The 19418-nt window shown below is 41.9% G+C and overlaps 1 protein-coding gene across 7 annotated transcripts in view; it reads right to left on the reverse strand.

The window, feature by feature from the left end:
- The window catches only part of LOC144494880 (selenocysteine insertion sequence-binding protein 2-like), a 102198-nt gene that overhangs the window by 64802 nt on the left and 17978 nt on the right, over positions 1-19418 (reverse strand). For 5 of the 7 annotated variants that reach the window (XR_013498168.1, XR_013498167.1, XM_078214384.1 and 2 more), the window contains 6 exons: positions 17807-17927; positions 17058-17290; positions 14977-15061; positions 12792-12931; positions 12543-12683; positions 1034-1147 (listed from right to left, as the gene is read on the reverse strand). Coding sequence is in view for 5 of the 7 variants with exons in the window: in XM_078214384.1 (XP_078070510.1) it covers positions 1034-1147; positions 12543-12683; positions 12792-12931; positions 14977-15061; positions 17058-17290; positions 17807-17927 (834 nt within the window). In the remaining 2 variants the exon portion in view is untranslated. The remainder of the gene's footprint in view (positions 1-1033; positions 1148-12542; positions 12684-12791; positions 12932-14976; positions 15062-17057; positions 17291-17806; positions 17928-19418) is intronic. The other 2 variants (XM_078214386.1, XM_078214383.1) reach the window with 1 other exon arrangement.

A 19418-nucleotide genomic window follows, 5' to 3' on the forward strand; every position in this document is an offset into this window, starting at 1 on the left:
CTAAAGTCATGCTGGAAGTTCACTTTTTCTCTCTCACACCTAGACCAATCCTTCTTTCCCTTTTTTATTTCAATTTCTGTACCTGGCTCGGCACTAATTCAGTTCATTTCCTTCTTCATCATTCTTTTGTTTATTGCTCAATCCTTAAATCTAATTATTTAAGGAAATAGACTATCAATTGTATCATTCACTTAATTGCCATATCATCATAAACTTGCACAGTTGAATTAAAGGGCGAGGGAAAAAGTCTTACTTATTGGGGTGCACTACAAAATGCACTGCTACAGCAAAATCTGGGTGATTATAATGTACTCAGTTTTGTTACAAACAATATAACTTGTTATAATAGGTCAGATGACACTGCTTTGAAGCACAACTCTAAAATCAATGTTCAGCAGTACTCAGGAGCTCCTGCAAAGTGCACTAATAATTGCATGCAAGTTTCAATTACATAAGTTTGAAATAATAGATCTAATTAGAATCACAGGAGTAGAAATTTTCTGTCTATCCTTGGGCAGCCCACAGTTTCCTCTCTTTAAAACTGAACTGGAACTAATGTCACATGATTTTATAGCAAAGCCGGTAATGTCTGTATCCACCTTTGAAAGAGCTGTCCACCTGATTCCCGTCCTTCTGCCCTCTCCCAACACTTGTATGAATTTGACATTTTTCAATGGTTCTAATTGTAAACAAAGGCACAGATATTCAATGACTGTGCAAGCTAAACACTTCAGATTTTATTTAATTGGGTGTTTCTGAGCCACAACAAATGGGATTATAAAATTGCTAGTTTTAGCATTGAATTTTTTAAAAATGTAAATCTGAAAAGTTAAAAAATAAATTTGCTTGGAAAACAAGCAACAAGCCTCAGGCTTGGTATTATTTACACTTGCTTGTAACCTATAAGAACCTAGAGGTTTGCTTCATTAAAATTAAATAACACTCTTTTTCCAAGTCTATCAATAAACTGAATTTAGTCTCAATGGGTATCTCAATACATAAATATTACTTCAATCATCAAAGTTTTTGTTACCTTTAATAGTCTTTTGGTAACCGGTTTGTTGGAAGAGAACTTGTCTTGCCCAGTACTGTTGGCTTTGTCAGAACTACTTATAGCAGATGCCAGATCTGGAAATTCTTCATCATCCTACAAAGGCAAGAGGAATTAATTAGGCTCTGACATTGAACTTTCATGTAAACATTCTGTAATACAATTGGCAAATTTTGATAGCATAATGAATTATGTAAATCACAGAAGCCAATTACAGGTTTGTCATTGGTGTATTTCAAATGAAAAGTACCATTGACAAAAATAAGCCATTGTTCCTAGTCATAGAATCATCATAGAATCCCTACAATGCAGAAAGAGGCCATTCGGCCCATCGAGTCTGCACCGACCACAATTCCACCCAGGCCCTACTCCCATATCCCTACACATTTATCCGCTAATCCCTCTAACCTACTCATCTCAGGACACTAAGGGGCAATTTTAGCGTGGCCAATCAACCTAACCCGCACATCTTTGGACTGTGGGAGGAAACCGGAGCACCCGGAGGAAACCCACGCAGACACGAGGAGAATGTGCAAACTCCCACACAGACAGAGACCCAAGCCGGGAATCGAACCCAGGTCCCTGGAGCTGTGAAGCAGCAGTGCTAACCACTGTGCTACCGTGCCGTCCTTTGGCCTTAATCATAAAAGGAACAACAGAAAGCCTATTATGGTGACCACTCTCATTTTGTGCGCTATTAAAATTTATTTTCAAGTATGCTATTAATATGTAGCATATAACTGAAAATTACTGAGACCATATTTTTTCCTACTTGAGGCCATCATTAAAAATATAGAAACCAGCAGTTCACTCTTGGAAAACATTTTGGCTTTTAAGCGAAATTAAGTAAAACAAACTCATGGAGGCGATCTGCTTTGTCCCCAAGTGACACTGCACCAGCAATGTTGTATAACCATCAGTACATATAATATGGCTCCAGCAATAGCTTTCTGAAATGTTTCTGAAGCCATTGGTCGAAGTATGCATTTTAATAATGCCTGTTTATGACTGGGAATCAAAAGGGAAATATACACATGTATAAATTTATTTATTTTAACCATTTGCATTGCTTTTAAGTGGTTAATGTCAATCTTCCCTTATAAGGCAATCACCTCAAGACTTCTTTCAAGCAGCAGTGAATGTTTGACTTAAAGGAGTTTAGATCAATTCTTTGCTGCTCATCCATATTTTATGAACATAAATAATGTAGATGATGTACTGACCAGCATTCAGATGTAAATGAAATCAGTCTCAAACCCATATCCCTAGCTGGCATTTTACCTTGTCCTTTCCTAGCATGCATTTTTTTCCCCAAAAAAGGCTCGAAAACAATCATTTGTGAATCACTCACTTTCATTTCCAACAGGCTGACAATCTTCAATTTTCTCAGAAGCCTGACTCATTTTGTGAGAAAATATTTTCTGTTAGAAATTCACTATTCTTTTTAAATGTGTTATATGCTAAATTTTTGGCAGGCATCATAATTCCAGTCGGTGTTACAAAATGCTGCATCACAGTTTGATATCTGCAATTCTCCATAGTAAGCCCCAGATCTTAATTTTGCTTCTGCCGGGCAAGGTCAAGCATTTCCCCCAGGGATAGGAAAACAATCTACAGGGCATGGAACTAAAAAGCCACTTCACTGTATAGATGTTTGGATAACCCTATTGTAAATTCATGCAAGGAAAAGAACAGTACTGAAGATCAGCATGATCAATATTTCAGTGCACAAATGCAGTTCTACAGGTATGAACACAGTAAATATGCCAAGGAACATTAAAGCCCCAAATATCAATGTTACAGTGAGGGTAGAATTGTATGGATGAAACACGGAAGTAAAGTCAGCATATCAGATTCTCTGCTTTCAGCTTCATTGAGGTAATATGTTTCACATCTGCAAGCTGCACAGCAGACTTGATCTCATGCCCATTAAAGGGACGACTTAGTTGGGGAGTTAGGAGGTATTTAGGATGAATGCAGTGAGAGCAAGATTCACACCGAGATTTAATGAGCCATCCCTGGAATTACTACAGGGTGCAGTCAGGAACAGGAAGGACATACCTTACCACAGCAATAGGACTTTAAACCAACTGCTCTTACAACTGAGGCAGCCGAGATGATGAGCATGAGTTAAACCATGGTCTTGGGTAGAATACAAGAGGCAGTTTAATGACATAACCAGGTTGGAAAGAATCCCGAAACCAAGGGGGCAAATCACAATCACCTCAGCAATCACAGCAGAGATCTGAACAACCCATCTCTAATACAGGTGAAGCTGTGGGGTGCAGCACGTAGAAGCAGTAGGAAGCACAAGCTGAAGAAATTCACCAAGGGTATGCACAAAGTAAACTACTATACTGTTAGATTTCCTGTTCTTATGTTTTGTTGGCATGGACAAGATGGGCTGAATGGCCCCCTTCTGTGCTGTATAATTTCTATGACACACAAAGTATAATAAGTAGCAGTGATGTAGTGGTATTGTCACTGGACTGTAAGCCAGAAACCCAGGGTAATGCTCTGGAGACTAAGGTTCAAATCGCACCACGGCAGATGGTGAAATTTGAATTCATTAAAAAAAAATCTGGAAATGAAAGTCTAATGATGACCATGAAACCATGGTCAATTGTTGTAAAAACCCATCTGGTTCACTAATGTCCTTTAGGGAAGGAAATCTGCCGTCCTTACCTGGTCTGGCCTACATGTGACTCCAGACCCAAGGCAATGAGGTTGACTCTTAATTGCCCTCAGGAATGGGCAATAACTGATAGCCCAGCCAGCGACACCCACATCCCATGAACAAATTAAAAAAAAATTAGCACCACTTACCAATCTTGTCCATTTTTTTGCAACCCAAATGTCAACTTGCCCTTTCACTTGTTTCATGATGAATGCAATATGTAATGGGACCCAATGGACAGATGTGTGATCCGTGAATGTGTAATTGAAGGACGATTTAGTGCAAGGAGGCGGCACTGGTGATGGGCAAGTGTTTGGTGCTGGGGGTAAGAGCATGACAAGAGAATTTCAGTTTTTTTCCTGGAAGACTTTGAGCTATAAGGGCATCCCTGGCAGGAGTGTACATAACTGGTTTGGTGATAGTTGCCCCATCTTCATATTCTTCTTCCTCTTCATTGTTGTCCTCTCCTTATCCAAAATTGCCTGAGAGCTCTTTTAACCTCCTCCTCACATAATCTTCTCTGCTGTGCAATGTTGTGCAGGATACAGCACACCACCATTATTCTGGATACCCTCACTGGCAATTACTGAAGGTTATCAGATTATCTAAGCACGTAAAGTGCATCTGCAAAATTCCGAAGTTTACTCTATGACATATCTGCTGGTTATTTGGATCGCGTTGTAGTGTTACTCTACATCAATAGCAAGGTTCCACACAGAAGTCACGAGCCAAATTTGAAGTGAACATCCCGCATCCCCGATGCGTCAAGCCTTAAGGCTGCTTTCTGGAACAGCCTCAGTGAGAATCCCAGGCAACCTGCCACCCCACCTGCCTGAATCTTTTCTTCTGGTGATAGCCCTGCTGAGCATTAATGAAATAAGATCCCTTGCGGCTAAAAAGTCTTGATTACTGCAGTGGTACTTGGAATGTGCAATCAATGGCACCACATACCTGTGGGAAGCCACTCAGAAACGCAAAAGCAAATGCCCATTCATTCTGGCTAGTCTTCATAAAGAAAATTGACACAACTCTCAACTCTGTCAAACAACATTTATGTGCAGCAAACGGAGACCCTTAACATGTCTCTGGTACCACAGTGAACAAGAACAAAGAACAAAGAACAATACAGCACAGGAACAGGCCCTTCGGCCCTCCAAGCCCGCGCCGCTCCCCGGTCCAGGATTGAATCCTGAATCCAGGATCCCCGCCCAATTTTCCAGCCTATCTACATACCAATATCCTATCCACCGAGCTGTCCCTCACAGCTACGATGCTTTGTTCATTACAACCTATTAACTTACCCCCACCCCCCCATTCCAGACCATGTGATCTCCAGGGAGAGGCGAAAACCCAGAGTGAAAAACCCCAGGGCCAATATGGGGAAAAAAAATCTGGGAAATTCCTCTCCGACCCCCTGAGGCGATCGAAACGAGTCCAGGAGATCACAATGGCCCCGATCGGAAAATGCTTCCCAACCCTAGTCATTTCCACTTCCACGAACACCATATGAATTCCCTGCCCCCGAGACAGGTTCCCAACTATCCGCAGTCTCACTCTGTACTGGCACCAGCAAGATGATCGTAGAATGAAGCCTTGAAACGAGAAACCAGGAACAATTAGCCCGCGCCGCTCCCTGGTCCAAACTAGACCACTCTTTTGTATCCCTCCATTCCCACTCCGTTCATATAGCTGTCTAGATAAGTCTTAAACGTTCCCAGTGTGTCCGCCTCCACCACCTTGCCCGGCAACACATTCCAGGCCCCCACGACCCTCTGTGTGAAATATGTCCTTCTGATATCTGTGTTAAACCTCCCCCCCCTTCACCTTGAACCTATGACCCCTCGTGAACGTCACCACCGACCCGGGGAAAAGCTTCCCACCGTTCACCCTATCTATGCCTTTCATAATTTTATACACCTCTATTAAGTCTCCCCTCATCCTCCGTCTTTCCAAGGAGAACAACCCCAGTTTCCCCAATCTCTCCTCATAACCAAGCCCCTCCATACCAGGCAACATCCTGGTAAACCTCCTCTGTACTCTCTCCAAAGCCTCCACGTCCTTCTGGTAGTGTGGCGACCAGAACTGGACGCAGTATTCCAAATGCGGCCGAACCAACGTTCTATACATCTGCAACATCAGACCCCAACTTTTATACTCTATGCCCCGTCCTATAAAGGCAAGCATGCCATATGCCTTCTTCACCACCTTCTCCACCTGTGACGTCACCTTCAAAGATCTGTGGACTTGCACACCCAGGTCCCTCTGCGTCTCTACACCCTTTATGGTTCTTCCATTTATCGTGTAGCTCCTCCCTACATTATTCCCACCAAAATGCATCACTTCGCATTTATCAGGATTGAACTCCATCTGCCATTTCCTTGCCCAAATTTCCAGCCTATCTATATCCTTCTGTAGCCTCTGACAATGTTCCTCACTATCTGCAAGTCCTGCCAGTTTTGTGTCGTCCGCAAACTTACTGATCACCCCAGTTACTCCTTCTTCCAGATCATTTATATAAATCACAAACAGCAGAGGTCCCAATACAGAGCCCTGCGGAACACCACTAGTCACAGGCCTCCAGCCGGAAAAAGACCCTTCCACTACCACCCTCTGTCTTCTATGACCAAGCCAGTTCTCCACCCATCTAGCCACCTCCCCCTTTATCCCATGGGATCCAACCTTTTTCACTAGCCTACCATGAGGGACTTTGTCAAATGCTTTACTAAAATCCATATAGACAACATCCACGGCCCTTCCTTCGTCAACCATTTTGGTCACTTCTTCAAAAAACACCACCAGGTTCGTGAGGCATGACCTCCCCCTCACAAAACCATGTTGACTATCGTTAATGAGTTTATTCCTTTCTAAATGCGCATACATCCTATCTTTAAGAATCTTCTCCAACAACTTCCCCACCACGGACGTCAAGCTCACCGACCTATAATTACCCGGGTTATCCTTCCTACCCTTCTTAAATAACGGGACCACATTGGCTATCCTCCAATCCTCTGGGACCTCACCTGTGTCCAGTGACGAGACAAAGATTTGCATCAGAGGCCCAACGATTTCACCTCTCGTCTCCCTGAGCAGCCTTGGATAGATTCCATCAGGCCCTGGGGATTTGTCAGTCTTTATATTCTCTAACAAACCTAACACTTCCTCCTTTGTAATGGAGATTTTCTCCAACGGTTCAACACTCCCCTCCGAGACACTCCCAGTCAACACATCCCTCTCCTTAGTGAATACCGACGCAAAGTATTCATTTAGGATCTCCCCTACCTCTTTGGGCTCCAAGCATAAGTCCCCACTTTTGTCCCTGAGAGGTCCGATTTTTTCCCTTACAACCCTTTTGTTCCTAACGTATGAATAAAATGCCTTGGGATTCTCCTTAATCCTGTCTGCCAAGAACATTTCGTGACCCCTTTTTGCTCTTCTAATTCCCCGTTTGAGTATTTTCCTACTTTCATTATACTCCTCCAGAGCTCCCTCCGTTTTTAGCTGCTTGGACCTAACATACGCCTCTCTTTTCCTTTTGACCAGTCCCTCAATTTCCCTGGTTATCCACGGTTCTCTAATCCTACCCTTCCTATCCTTCTTTTTTACAGGCACATGCTTGTCCTGTAGCCCTAACAACCGTTCCTTAAAAGACTGCCACATACCAGATGTGGATTTACCCTCAAACAGCCTCTCCCAATCAAGAGCTGCCAATTTCTGCCTGATCCCAATAAAGTTAGCCTTCCCCCAATCCAACACCTTACCCTTGGGACACCACTCATCCTTTTCCATCACTATCCTAAAGCTAACAGAATTGTGGTCACTATTTGCCACATGTTCCCCGACCAAAACTTTGAAGACCTGACCGGGCTCATTCCCCAGCACCAGGTCCAGTATAGCCCCCTCTCTAGTTGGGCTGTCCACATATTGTTCCAACGAACCCTCCTGTACACATTTTACAAATGCCTCACCATCCAGAGTCCCTGCCCTCAGCGATTTCCAGTCTATACCAGGGAAATTGAAGTCTCCCACTACAACAACCCTATATTTCCTGCACCTATCCAGTATCTCCTGACATATCCATTCTTCCACTTCCCTTGGGCTGTTGGGGGGCCTGTAGTACACCCCCAACATAGTGACTGCGCCTTTCCTGTTTCTAAGCTCCACCCAGAGTGACTCGCTACACGACTCCTCCGAATTGTCCTCCCTCTGCACCGCTGTAATATGCTCTCCAACCAATACCGCTACTCCCCCACCTCTTTTGGCCCCTCCTCTGTCTCGCCTAAAACACTTGTACCCTGGAATATTCAGCTGCCAGTCCTGTCCCTCTTTCAACCAAGTCTCCGTCACCGCAACCACATCCAAATTCCTCGTGCGCATTAAGGCCCCAAGTTCGTCTGTTTTACCTGCTACGCTCCTTGCATTGAAGTATAAGCACTCCAGACCCCCAGGCTCAGTGAGGTCGTCCTCCCCCAGAGTGCTCTTCTTCTTTGCCAGCCTTGTCCCAGCCCCAAGCTCGTCCCCAGCCACCACACTTATAGACCTAATAGTTTGATCCCCACCCCCCTGCCATACTAGTTTAAACCCCCCCGAACTGCACTAGCAAAGCTCCCAGCCAGGATATTTGTGCCCTTCCAACTTAGTTGTGACCCCTCCCTCTTGTACAGGTGCCATCCCCTCCTGAAAACCTCCCATTGGTCTATGAAAATAAAGCCCTCCCTCCTGGACCAGTCCTTTAGCCAGGCATTCATTTGAACCAACTCCCTATTCTTATCCTCAGTGGCACGAGACATTGGGAGCAGCCCAGAGATGGCCACCCTAGTGACCCTACTTTTTAACCTATTTCCCAACTCCCTGAATTGCTCCCTTAGGACCCCTCTACTCTTCCTATCTACGTCATTTCCACCAATGTGTATAATGACATCCGTTTCTTTATCTTCCCCTTTTAAAATGCCTCCTATCCGCTCGGAGACATCCGTGACCCCAGCACCAGGTAGGCAGACTACCATCCTGGAGTCCCGTTCGCCCCCACAGAATCGCCTGTCTGTCCCTCTAACTGACGCATCCCCCACCACTATCGCTCTCCTAACCCCTCTCTTCCCTTTCCGGGCCACAGAGCCTGACTGTGTGCCAGTGACCTGGTCACTGTGTCTTACCCCTGGAGAGGCACACTCCTCCACACTATCTAAAACAATGTACCTGTTTTGGAGTGGGACAACCACAGGTGACCCTTCTTCTAACTGTCCACTCCCCTCCCCTCTCACACCTGTCACCAAGCCCTTCCTATTTTGAGACACCTCTGGAGACCTCCCTTGTACTTTACCCTTCTGCCCTTTACTCCTCCTAACTGTGACCCACGTGTCATTCTCCCGATGCCCCGGTGTAACTAGTTGCCTATAACTGCTGTCAATTTTTCTCCCATTTTCCCTGATTAGGCTAAGGTCAGCGATCTGCAGCTCCAGTTCCCTAACACGGTCTCTCAAGAGCTGCAGTTCCACGCACCTGGCACATATGTGAACCTCTGGGAAGCTCGGTGTTTGCAGGAACTCCCACATCCCACATCGGAAGCACTGAACTGGCCGATCACTCATACCTACCCTTATCCTTTATAGGGTTGGGTAAAAAATAACTAGCCTTGCCTTGCCCTTTTAGCCCAAGCCCTGTGAGCCAAAGCCCTTATAATGCACACTCTGCTCCCCACTCACTCCACTGCCCGCTCCCGACGCTGCCCGCTGTATAGTGGTAAGAGGAACCTGAACCAAAATCAAACAGTGAGAGTGATTGAATTTACAAGCACTAGTAATGCACGGTCCAGTAGTTAGGTTTTCCTTTAGGACGGTGCAGATGTCTATGGTCGCCTGAGGTGACAATCTCAGCCTCTAGAAGCACTGCTTTTCGAAGAGGCCAAGGAAGCTGAGCCTCTGCCTACATGCACCATAACATGAATAATGCTTCCTGTGACCTTTAAATCCCACTTGCCAGCACCTGGTCCGTAAATCTTGCCTGTTTATATACAAATGTATGTACCTTTTAAACGAATTGAGCGTTTCAGCCTCAACCACCAACTTAGGCAGTGAATGCCAGACACAAACCACCCTCTGTAAACTTTAAACTCTGGGTGAAAAAGCACCTTTAAAAACTGTGGAGGTAAATTGTTAGGTGCAGTTTCACTTTTGAGCTGTTTTGCTTCCTGCATGTGTACAGGACTGGCTCCCAGCATGAACAGCTAAATGAACAAACTGCACGTGTGCGCAGGGCCGATTCCTGATCTGAAGACAAGAAAACATTCTAACTGTGCATGTGGATCCATTCTTTAGCTAGTACCTGTGCAGAAACCACAAGACCAAAAAAAAAATGACCTGTGCATGTGTGGCCATTCTACATCCGTGCATGTGCATAAATGCCAAGGCCTGCCAGGGATTCTAGTTCCCAACTTCCAAACTGCTGATCTCAGATTTAAACTAATGAGAAGTTTTCTGGCATTTTGGGAGTTAGTCACACTATCTACTTGTGTCTGTTTGATAGCCTTCAAACTTCTCCAAAGCCTGTCAAGTGACAAGAATATTCTCCAGAGGAAACTGACAAAGCTGCTATAAGATTTTACTGAGTTCAAGTTAACTGATATAACCTTAAAACCACCTGAAACTTGCCTTTTATTTTACCGGTCAGTTTCCTGAGCCCTGGGAAAGCCATAGTGTAGTGTTAAATCCAAAGGCAAATTAAATTCAGGTCAAAAGACCTTCCTTTGCATACAATTATCAGCTTAAGTGATGGCTTAAGTACCTACACTAACGATCCCTCTGACAAGCTGGTTACTTGGTTTCATGATGTAGAGATGCCGGCGTTGGATTGGGGTAAACACAGTAAGAAGCGCTCCGAAAGCGAGTGGCTTTTGCTACCAAATAAACCTGTTGGACTTTAACCTGATGTTCATAGAAATCATAGAAACCCTACAGTGCAGAAGGAGGCCATTCGGCCCATCGAGTCTGCACCGACCACAATCCCACCCAGGCCCTACCCCCACATATTTACCCGCTAATCCCTTTAACCTACACATCTCAGGACTCTAAGGGACAGTTTTTAACCTGGCCAATCAACCTAACCCGCACATCTTTGGACTGTGGGAGGAAACCAGAGCACCGGGAGGAAACCCACGCAGACACGAGGAGAATGTGCAAACTCCACACAGACAGTGACCCAAGCCAGGAATCGAACCCAGGTCCCTAGAGCTGTGAAGCAGCAGTGCTAACCACTGTGCCCCTGTTGTGAGACTTCTTACTTGGTTTCAACCAAATGTGTCATGGAAGGTGGACATTGAAGCTCGGTTGCAGTCGTGATCCCCCACCACCCCCCAAAAAAGTGAACTATAGACTAGATTCTTACTCACCTGTGCTTATCCATTAAAATTCCCCACTACGTATGGGCTTTATTAGGAGTGTCACTGTTTTAAGTGGCAGTACTATGTACCCACTGTGAGACGTTAGTATGATTACTAGTATTTATCATTTGTACCAGGCTTTTCTGCCAGTTGGTCGGCTGCAACCTTATTCTAAGTTTCCCTCTAAAACATTTTTTTAAAAAACAACAGAATAGGTAATACGGTCCAGGTGTATAATGAAATGGGGAGGAGAGGAACTAGAGGAGAGAAAAACACACACTGGAAGGTAGTGGAACTATTCCTTCCATGAACAGCTGACTTGCAAACCAAATGGTATTTGATGAATACGATAGCCTAAAACATTCACAAGATTATTAGAAACCTTACATGAGAGTGGGGTAAGTAATTGAGAATGTCTCCTTTCATACAGCCACTCTCAGTTTTGTCATTACAAAAGCAGATTCAGCGATCTATTATCCTGGATCTCACAATATGACCCATCAAATGACATGTTCAATGAGTGTTTTCCCTGAGCGGAGTCGGATCGATTTCTTTCCCAATATTGAAGTTCAGTTCAATAGCTCAAGGCTAACTAGAACTGTTTGTACTGAATATCAGCCTTCACAATATGCACATATTAGCACACCATGAAAGATGTACTATTTATCTTAATTTTAGTTCTGCAGCAACAATATTATTGTACATTTTGTTAAAATTAAATCTTGTTTATCAACAACTAATCATATGTAAGACAAGCTGAAATATTTCAGTTTTTCTATTGTAAAAAAGGGTTGATCAGACTATCCTAAAGTCTGTTAATGTTATAGATATTGATTTCTCTGCACATTGCAGTAGAGTAACCTTTAGCTTTTGCCTGTTATCTGATGAAGTACAAGTTAATTTAGATACAGTGACCACTTAACTGTTGAATTAAAGGCTAATCTTAATGGTCAATTTAAATCATTAAAAGACATTGCACTGCATACTGCAGTGAACTTCAATTAGTTGACAAACTCTGCTGAAGGGAACATTGCAACCACATCATTCTTGACAGAGGAGGCACAGATTTATAATTGAAAGCTTCAATTGATAAACATGTTGCTTTTTTACCAATACAATAATCAAGTTGGAGAAAAAAAAACAAAAGAAAAATCATATTGAAAAATAAAGGACAGAGGAAACTTTTCATGGTTTTGAAAGTCTGCACCTTGTAGAACGAGCTTGGAACTGAGCATTTAACACAACCTCCGAAAAAGTTGTCAGGATTGACTGCAAGTACTACTGAGTGAATGTTTAATTACTACATATTTAATAAATCCGTGACATCTGACATTCAATCTTGCAAGCCCTACTGATATGATGAGTAAATTATAAATTCAGAACACACATTTACCCCTCCTCAAGCACCACATTAAAACATTCAAATACAAAGAATTAAGTACCTCAAATCGAGGTAGCTCTTGTACAGTTATCTTGGACAAATTAGGTTCTGGAGCAGCTTTAGGTTCCTTTGACTTCTTTTTCTTTTTCTTCTTTTTCACTTTCCCAGCTGCTTCTTTCAGTTTTGTTTCACCATCATCGCTCTGTAGGATAATTTCATATTTCACATTTCGATCACATTGACATTTAAAAATTAGAATAATTTCAAAGCAAAACTGTAAAGCAACAATCATTTTTGGTTTTGCCCTGACCTGTGAAACATCATGTGTAGATATCTTTGGTGGAGCTGAACTGGGAACGGGTCTCTTAGGTGCTTGTGAAACAACTCTGGCCCACGACAACACAGATGGGGTGGCAGCAGATGATGATGCTGGCAATGCTACTGTATTTGCTGGTGCAATAATAAAGTGAATAACAATTTATTTTACAGCATTTACAGAAAAAAATGCAGTCACATTGGCTCACAAAGTTTATATTGTATCAAATGTGACACTTTGATGGAGGTATTTTTCATATTTCATGAAGATATATAATTAACTGTATATATAATTAAAAACTTCTACCACTTTGAATGGAGTTGAGGAAGGAAGCGAAATGTCGGTGCTACTGGAACAAATGCTTAATCTGCATATTAATATACACATCCAAACCAATTCTTTTTAGCAAAATAAAACATAGAAAAGCTGCAAGATGCAACCCTTTGCTTTCATGAGTTAGTAGGTCATCATGATTTTGAGATATGAAGCATTTCCCCTGCCTTTTAATTATTTAACCAATGTGTGAGATTTTCTACAACAAATACAGAAAATGATGGAAAAACATAGCAGGTCTGGCAGCATCTGTGGCGAGAGAAACAGAGTTAATGCTTTGAGTCCAAATGACTCTTCTTCACATCTTGTGATTATGAGGATGAATGTTTTTTGTAAAATAATTTTGGAGAAATTAATTTAAAGTTAATGGAGACAGCTTGTTTGGAGAATTGAGACACAAAAAGGCGTAGAGGCACTAAATACATGCATTTGCAATCAAGCTATGGAAAAGTGGATTTATAACTAAATAAGTAGCATTTAGAAATTTGCTTCAGGAGCTAGATAGGGAATTGGGTTTTCAGTTATTAAATTTCAAACGGAAGTAAGGAACTTTTACAACATATAAAAGGTTTCATAAATAAACAAGGGATGGTTGTTAAATTTAATTTGACCCGAAAGTGGTGGCCATAGGAAAATATGCAAGATTTTTATATTTTGGAAAAGCAGAATTCAAAGAAGGTCTGAGTACAATGAAATCAAAGATGAAAGGGAAAAAGGATATTTAAGGAGCGATGTTGAGTTAAATTGGGGTGGGTTGTGGGGGTGAAGACATCATGGAAGCAGCTTTGTGCTGAGGGAAGATGCAAAGTCTGAAGCAGCCAACCAAAAAACCAGAAACATCTTGGGTTTCAGAAAGCAGTCTTGTTTCTGAAGTTTCTTGGGCTTCCATGGCAGACTAGAAGAGAGATCATGTGGTATGCAGTGACAGCAGTTTTGCCTTGGATAACATTACTATATTTTTATAGGTAAACATCTGCAGGGAGTATTGTTACCTGGAAGGTGTCTACTTATGGGACTGACCAAGTTAGGTTTTTTTGTGGGGGGGGTGGGGTGATTTTTGTAAGCATATTTTAACTGTGTAACTATAATCTTGTGTGCTTAAGTTTTCTTTTCTTCTTGCTAATTTTTTTTAATTTTTAAAAATCCCAAAAGTGGTACTAGAATGCTGTTGAGGTCAGTAATCATAGATCATAGAAATCATAGAAACCCTACAGTGCAGAAGGAGGCCATTCGGCCCATCGAGTCTGTACCGACCACAATCCCACCCAGGCCCTACCCCACATATTTACCCACTAATCCCTCTAACATACGCATCTCAGGACTCTAAGGGGCAATTTTTAACCTGGCCAATCAACCTAACCCGCACATCTTTGGACTGTGGGAGGAAACCAGAGCACCCGGAGGAAACCCACGCAGACACGAGGAGAATGTGCAAACTCCACACAGACAGTTACCCGAGCCGGGAATCGAACCCGGGACCCTGGAGCTGTGAAGCAGCAGTGCTAACCACTGTGCTACCGTGCCGTAGGCTTCTTCTCGTTTTCAAAAAAAAAGTTATGGTCCATAAGTCAAGTTCCCTCTGGGATTTGGCTTGCTCAACAGTTAATATCAGCTGTGATCGTAACAGTAATATTTCTTAAATGTTTTACAATCTTATAAAATACTCATTGGGAGGCTAGATGAAATAAAAATATATGAAGGTATTGTCGATATATCTATTGTTCAACCTAGTTTTCTCAGGAACTAAGGCTATTTCTGTTGACAAATACGTTACTGAACAGCCATTTTTGAAAATAACACAAAATAATCCAAAACACGAACAAGAAAGGATGCCAAATCTTCCTACCTGTGACAGTCATGGAATCAGGGACAGAACATTTCTCTGAAGCAGTTGGAGATCCAGGTAGCTGGGTTGTCCCCAATCTCTTATCCTAGACAACGAGCAAGATGTTAGATTTCCATCAGAAATGGAAGTGTGATAATCAAAAAATGAATTGCAGCTACAAATGAAGACAAGAAAAATAATTTTTTTTAAAATCAGTTTGTTGCTTGGTATCACAAACCCGAGTATTGCTGAAAAAAAGAGAATGCTATCAAAACTTCTCATCCAGCACTCTTCAGAACAGAATTGCAAGAATACCATATCTCAAAGGGAATGACAATTCATATTGTACTCATGCAAATTTAGTGTTCTTACGATTCTGTTCTGATGAGTGCAAGATGAAAAGCTTCAACGGCATGTCTCTTTTTTAGTAATAAATCAGCTTGTTCAGCATTTATTCTTTTGTTGAATATATTTTGCATCTTCCAATGGTATTGCATTCCAAAGTAAAATTTACATTCAAGAAGTTAGATTCAGAAACCAGAAATGTTAACATTTTCTTGGGGAATGTCTATCAGATATTCATGGAGTGTTGAGAAACATCTCAGAAAAAAAACTCAGATTAACAAATTAACAAAAAAATTGCAAGTTTCCTTTTAAACCTTTTTAGGATAACGTTAAACTGAGGTCCCATCTTTCTTCCATCAAAAAGGTCCAAGAGCAAAAGAACACAACAGCAGCAGAAGGCCACTCAGCCCATAGCACCTATTCCACCATTTGATAAGATCATGACTGCTTTGAATATGGCCTCAATTTCACATTCCTGTCTGCTCTCCCCAGAACTCTTGACTTTCTTGTTGATCAAAAGTTTATCTGACTCAGACTTAAATAGATTCAATGATCTAGCCTCCACTTCTTTCTGTACACGCTTAAGCTTCAGAGAAAATATTTCTCCTCATCTCAGTCTTAAATGGGAGGCCCCTAATTTTTAAATTGTGGCCCCTAGTTCTAGATTTCCCCCTCAACAGGGAACATCCTCTCATGCCATGAAGTCCCCTCGGGGTCTTGTATGTTTTAATAAGTCAAACTTTCTTCTAAATTCCAGTGGGTATAGGAAGTTTCTCATGATGTACCTAACATTTAGCAATCAACAAACACTAAAACAGCATTTATCTGATATTTTATCTGACCTTCCTTTGCAGAAATGCCTGCTGTAATTTCCTAGATTGTGAAAGGTACTCAATGGGCTTAGTTTTGCTGGGGTGGCGAAGGGTGTGATGATGGGCCAGTAAACCAACGCAACGTTGCCCTGGTCGTTTAGAGGGCACCTGACCACATTTTAGGTCTGTCATGTAACTAATCAGCTGCCGTCGGGTTTCTGTCGCTTTAAAGAATGAAAGCCCACCCCCAAGAATCACCAACCAATTGGAGGGTCAACAGTTCTTCCAGCAGCACCACCAGGAGCAGTGGCCACAGTTGATACTGTACTGAGCCAAGCAAAAGCAGCAATGGACACTATCTTCAGAACGAGCAGTGGGGTCAGAGGTTGCCAGGGTCAGTCAAGCAAGCCACAGGTGGGGCTAGAGGAAAAGTTGTCAGTGTGGAAAGGGGACCCTATTGCCATTGAAATTAGGTGGGTGATTCAAATTCTAAATTAAGATTACAGGACAATATGCAATACTCTTAAGTTAACAAGAACTCGACTGAAACAATATGTTAACTACTAACAATGATTTAATATGACAAAATAAACATTTTCATTTGGTTAATTACAGTAAAGGTTTCCTCTTACAAGACGATGAAAAAATTTGAACAAGGACAAGAATTTTAAAATCAAGACATTGAATGGGAGCGCACGTAGGTTCACGTATTTTAGATTTAAGTTCTGGGCATTTTTGGACTAACTTGGGTACTAGCCCAATATTTTCAACTTCTCTAAGCTCAAAATAATCAATTTCTGATATCAGTATTTAATGATACGAACAGCCATTTGAATGCAAGCAGATATGCCTCAAAGTTGAAGTAAGAATGCACGTGGTAAATGAGTTTTAATTAGAACAGTTAATTTGCAGTGCAAACTGATTTTATTGTATAGTTCCCCATACCGTATCCGTCGTATCATCTGATCGCCATATTTTGGCAGGCTGCTCGGAGCTTTTACTGGACACCCGAGCATTTTTGAGGTCACAGCTAGATTGCTTTGTTGCTGGGCTCTGTAACATGGGGAAATCACTTAATGCAACTTCAGATGTGACAGTAGTCTGAGGCTCAGATTCATTTTGAATTTTCTGAAGTGGTTTTGATTTGCTGTGCTGGCATCTGTTAGACTGCTTGTCCTCTGTACAAGAGTAAAAATATATTTGTTAATCTCAATGCCAGGCATGCTGAATAGAGCTCAAGGACAGGATTACAGCAACAGATTGCAACAAATGGCAAGTAATTTGCAGTTTCTCAGAATTGTTTGAAGTGTCTCTAGGGGTCAGGGTTCGTGCAGTTGTGTCGTCACTCTGTTCAGTGGAGGATGCTCACCTGGAACTGCCGAGTTCCAGAAGCAGTGTCTCACAGGTACTTGGTCATCAATCATAAATAAACCAAATAGGAACGCGACAAAATTATATGATAACAGTCTTCTAAACAACTGCATATATCACATGGATTAATTATTCAAGTAGTTTGTTGGTTTAGATTCTGTTCATGTTAAGTCAAAGCCATACTGGAGCTTCTATATAATTTCCAATACGGAATATAATTTTCTAATATGATTTTTTTTAAAATAAATCACATGCAGAGAACTGCACGTCTCAAAATGTAGAACAAATTTTACAAAAAAATAAATATACTAGTTAGTACTTACGACCTTTGGTTGCATTATCCCCAAATACATCAGACCGTTGTAATTGTTCACCAGTTTCAGCCTTTGGTGCTTCATTTACATTTTGTCCCTGGTTTCTTAACTCTTTTCTGGACTTTGTTTCCTAGAAATTACAGACACTGCAAACATCAGTGAGTTAGTTGATGATCAAGCTCCAGAATATACACTTTTGGACTTTTATAAGCAACATCACAGACTAAAGAGCATTTGGTTACACTGGGCAGAGCACTGTTTTTAAATGAGCTATTTTCTACATTTCCAAATCATTTTCTCTTATCAATTTTCTCCGTTCCCTTGCTGAAGTAGTTAACTCATTGCAGAAGCATAGTTCCATGATAACCACTGCAAATTAACTAACAGAGCTGGATTTATTTTCACGTCTCCTCCAGTCTCACCTCCAACACGTACAAAAAGCTCATGGGCTTCCTTGTCACGAAGATTGAGATCATCCAATTAACTGCCTCTTTTCTCCCTTCTCCTACACGCAGAAGCAAACCTTTGAGGTCCTCCTTTCCCTAACCCTGAACTTGCATCTTTATCTAGTTTATTTTGTATCTCTGCTTGTACCATCTGAGCTAATCTTGCCCGTGAAACCACCTCCTAATCCCTCAATCCTATTTTCACTAAAAGTGAAGTTGATCATCCAACTTTTCTTCCTGGCTTCCATTTGAGTTGATTGAGTTAACAGTTTTCTCTCCTTCAAATCTGAAATTAGAGGATAGTGTGGTCATTCACATCTAAGACCGTGGACAGGTTAAGAAGGATGAGGAACAATAGATTATCTTTATCACAGCCATTTGGATGCCATTTTTCCCTTTGAAAGGTGCAGTTTCAACACTGTGGCAGGTCTGGAAACCTAATTGAAGGATTCAAACATGGATTTCTGGGTAATATGGATACGAATTTGGGAGGCGACAACATGTTTGGAGAGGAAAGGGAAGATGCAGATGGGATGGTTGTTTGGAAAGACAGAGGGATCAAATTTGTTTTTTTTCAGATGAATAATGACAACAGATTTATCTTTGGTCCCCAGTACAAACTTCATTCCACTGCCACCAATTCTACTCTCTTCTCTGCAAATATCCGACGCTGAGCCCGGGTGTTCGCAATCTTGGTGACATAGTGGATCTAGAGCTTCGAGTCACATATCTGTCATCACTAAGACTAGCTATTTCCATCTTCACAACATTCTTGGACTCCACCCCTGCCTTAGCTCACCTGCTGCTGAAACCCTCATCCATGCCCTTGCTCTTATCTCGAGATTTGACTATTCCAAAACATACCTTGCCAGTCATCCTCAAAAATTCTTAAACTTTCAGTAATTTAAAATTCTCCTGCTCAAGTCTCAACTTGCATCAAGACCTAATAGAAAAACAAAATACTGCTGATGCTGAAAAACTGAAATAAAACCAGAAAACACTGCTGGAAATGCTAAGCAGAGCAGGCAGCATCAGTCGAGAAACAAAACAACATTAACTTTTCAAGTTAATGACCATTCAACTGAATAGATCAGCTGCCATGGCCCTACGCTCTGGAATTCCATCCCTAAACTCCTTATCCTCGCTTTCCTTTTTCAAATGTTTCCCTCGTGGCG

This window comes from Mustelus asterias, chromosome 6 (assembly GCF_964213995.1).
Source record: "Mustelus asterias chromosome 6, sMusAst1.hap1.1, whole genome shotgun sequence".
Classification (NCBI taxonomy): Eukaryota; Metazoa; Chordata; class Chondrichthyes; order Carcharhiniformes; family Triakidae; genus Mustelus; species Mustelus asterias.